Source organism: Gekko japonicus, unplaced genomic scaffold, assembly GCF_001447785.1.
Source record: "Gekko japonicus isolate JY-2015 unplaced genomic scaffold, Gekko_japonicus_V1.1 scaffold343, whole genome shotgun sequence".
Taxonomy (NCBI): Eukaryota; Metazoa; Chordata; class Lepidosauria; order Squamata; family Gekkonidae; genus Gekko; species Gekko japonicus.
The window spans coordinates 606,935-610,477 of record NW_015171513.1 but is presented as its reverse complement, the minus strand read 5'-3'; the positions used below and the strand labels follow the sequence as shown (position 1 = coordinate 610,477).

Below are 3,543 nucleotides of genomic sequence, written 5' to 3'. Positions count from 1 at the left end.
CTCACACTCCTCATGAATAGGGCTATAGCAGTGATCACTGCACCCAGGATAGCTGTAAAAGCGCTCTTCCAGATCTGGCAGGTACAAGAAGGGGCATAAAATTTACAGGATCTCCTTCTGATATCAAGCCACTGGGAGTCAGATCAACACTGCCCCTAAAGTGAGGGAAAGGGACCTTTGGAACTGGCAAATTTTCCGGGGATACTTCTGGAACAGTTAACAGAGGAAACGCCTTCTTAGGAACTGAAGCTTCAGCTCCCTTTGCCTTCAGCTTGTCACAAGGCTATCTGACCCTATGTTTAGATTTATGCTTTGCCTTCTTTATTGGCAGGGCTAAGAGGCAAATACTGCCTTAGGAACTGAGGTCAGGATTGACAAGGCTCAGGACTATCTATCCGAAGCTGGCTCAGAGACATGCAGTCAGGGAGTTTCATTGGAGCCTATAAGCACTGTTCCATGAAGGGCTGCTTTTAACCTGGAAGCCCTGTCTCATGTTCTGCTTTGGGTGTAAATTGCTTGCAAACTGGACACTTATTGATATTGTGGCCTTGGCCCAAACACAGAAGACAGAGCCAGATTTCATCTGAGCCATTTCCCCCCTCTTTTTGAGCCATGCCAAACAGAAAACAGAGTGTCCAGAAGCTCAAGAATAAAATGCCAATGTGTTTTTGTTTCTCTTTGGAACGACAATGATAGACACCCTCTCCACAGCAGTAAAGAAAGAATTCAGGTGGTCCCCAATTCCTTCATGCTCACATGGAGGTAGGAAAGGGAAGCAATGTCTATTATTATTATTATTATTATTATTATTATTATTATTATTAAGTTTTATATCTGTGGCTGGCCTGCACACATGCAGCTTCTACATGGGACAGCATAGCCATCTCAAATATGAATGCGTGGTTACCTCTGGATCCAACCCTATATGTTTTCCTAACAGGAGACTTTTCTTATGTTTCTCAAATAGATGAGGAAAATTTTAAAAGAGATTGAGGGGATATGTCTGTAAATGTGCAGTATCCAGTTCAGGAGAAGGGTCCTTTCTGTTCCAAACTCTTGATTTGGAAACAGCTTCACACTTCTCGTTTAATCTGCCACAGTAATATTGCAGTGACCCCAGTCATCACTGTGGATGATAAGATTTGGATCTTCTGAAAACTACAGGAACTAGAATGAGAGAATCTGCCTTCTCCCAGAGTTTTAAAAGAACAGGGACATTTTCTCTGTTAAGAATCAAGTAACTGCATGTATATATTGCTTTCCATTTCCATGCCAGCAGAAATAGGTAATGTGGACAAAACAAAAGGATGGAGACTCCCGGTATACTAAACAGCTAATTTCAGAAATGTAAATTGCTGTGTAGGTGTTCTATCTGCCCCTGTATGATGTGAATGAATAAGTTTGTAACAGTATTTTACAGTCTTTCCCTCCCAACTTACAGTAATTCTTTCATCTTTGTCATCCAGTGGAGATCCATCCTTTTTCCATGATATTGTAGGCTCAGGATGGCCTCTTGGAGGTTGGCATTCCATCACAGCTGGCTCACTTACAGCTACCATGACATCTGAAGGGTTTTGTCTGAAGTCATCACGTAGTACTGAAAGATTGAAGGAGAAGAAAAAGAAAATCAAGAAAAAGAAGAGAAAAAATTCTTATGTCTATTTACTCGTCTGTTTTTCTAAGAACCTGGTACTCAGAATGCAAATTATCATTTGTTTAACGAGTAATATTGATTTCTTTAAAATTACAGCTTCTTCCTCCTTTGTAGCACGACTATGAACAGAAATGTCATTTTTGTCATTTAATTCCAAGAATGCATCTTTGATGGCAGGGCCTAATCATTTAATCTTTCCTCTTTAAATCTGTCCATACTACTTGCATGGCTTACAGACATGCTACTTCTGAATTTCATCTTTCATTGTCCTCTTACCATGTTCCTGTACTCTTATTTATGGTCTGCTGCTCATTCACCAAAGATGATAACAATTACATTTTATTTATTTTTATTTATTTCTTTAATATGTATCCCGCCCCCCTGCCATGGTAGGCTCAGGGCAGCTTACAGTGTGTGTGTGTGTGTGTGTGTGTGTGTGTGTGTGGCTGGAAGGTTGATAGTTCAGCAGTTTGAGACTCGAGTGCTGCATGACAGCGTGAGCTCCCATTTCTGGTTCCAGCTCCTGCCAACCTAGCATTTCGAAAGCAAGAAATTGCAAGTAGATAAATAGGTACCGCTTTGGTGTTGAGTATGTGTTGAGTATGCAATGCTTCCATCAAAGTTCCCTTGAAAGGAGGGGGGCAGGAATTGGGTGATTTTGAGTAAGCCATCCATGTTAGAAGTAGAGTACTTCACCGGTTTAAACTATAAACCACATAAAAGAATCATAACAACAAAAACGTGATAAAGAGTTTTTTGTAAACCTTTCTGTTAACCATTACAAATTTTTACACTATAAAATAAAGGAGTAGATCCAATCACCATCTAAGGAGGCATCCTCCATACAAGAAGCCTCCTCCACCTTAAGTGGCTCTTAAGTCTTTTCGGTGGAGTAGGGCAATGGATCAATGATAGAGCAATTGCTTGGCATGCAGACCGTCCAAGTGTCAATACCCAGAATATCCAGTTTAAAGGATCTCGTAGTAGGTGATCTGGGAAAAAAATGACAGCTACTGCTAGTCTGCGTAGAGAGTACTGACCCTGACACACCAATGAGCTATAGGGCAGCTTCATACATAAGCACACATGCATATATATGTACATAAATCTCAGCAAGAAAAGACAGACTTCCTGTGGCAGTGAATTCCAAGTGTTAATCACTCTTTGGGTGAAGAAGTACTTCCTTTTATCTGTTCTAACCCGACCGCTCAGCAATTTCATTGAGTGCCCATGAGTTCTTGTATTGTGAGAAAAGGAGAAAAGTACCTCTTTCTCTACCTGCTCTATCTCATGCATAATCTTATAAACTTCAATCATGTCACCCCTCAGTCATTGTTTCTCCAAGCTAAAGAGCCCTAAGCGCTTTAACCTTTCTTCATAGGGAAAGTGTTCCAACCCTTTTATCATTCGAGTTGCCCTTTTCTGCACTTTTTCCAAAGCTATAATATCCTTTTTAAGGTATGGTGACCAGAACTGCACACAGTATTCCAAATGAGGTCACACCATTGATTTATATAGGGGCATTATGATATTGGCTGATCTGTTTACAATACCCTTCCTAATAATCCCCAGAATAGCATTGGCCTTTTTTATTGCAGTCACACACTGTCTCGACATTTTCAGTGAGTTATCTACTACAACTCCAAGTTCTCTCTCTTGATCAGTCTCTGCCAGTTCAAACCCCATCAATGTGTATTTATATTTAGGATTTTTGGCTCCAATGTGCATCACCTTGCACTTGGCCACATTGAACCCCATTTGCCATGTTGACGCCCACTTGCCCATCCTTGACAAATCCTTTTGGAGTGCCTAACAATCCTCACTGGTTTTCACCACCCTGAATAACTTCGTATCATCCGCAAATTTAGCCACTTCACTGCTTACTCCCA

General features: G+C 40.8%; 1 protein-coding gene across 1 annotated transcript in view; it reads right to left on the bottom strand.

The window, feature by feature from the left end:
• ROBO1 (roundabout guidance receptor 1) overlaps positions 1-3,543 on the bottom strand; it is a 433,180-nt gene that overhangs the window by 154,744 nt on the left and 274,893 nt on the right. The window contains exon 3 of the mRNA XM_015419360.1: positions 1,440-1,597. Within this exon, the coding sequence (XP_015274846.1) occupies positions 1,440-1,597 (158 nt within the window). The remainder of the gene's footprint in view (positions 1-1,439; positions 1,598-3,543) is intronic.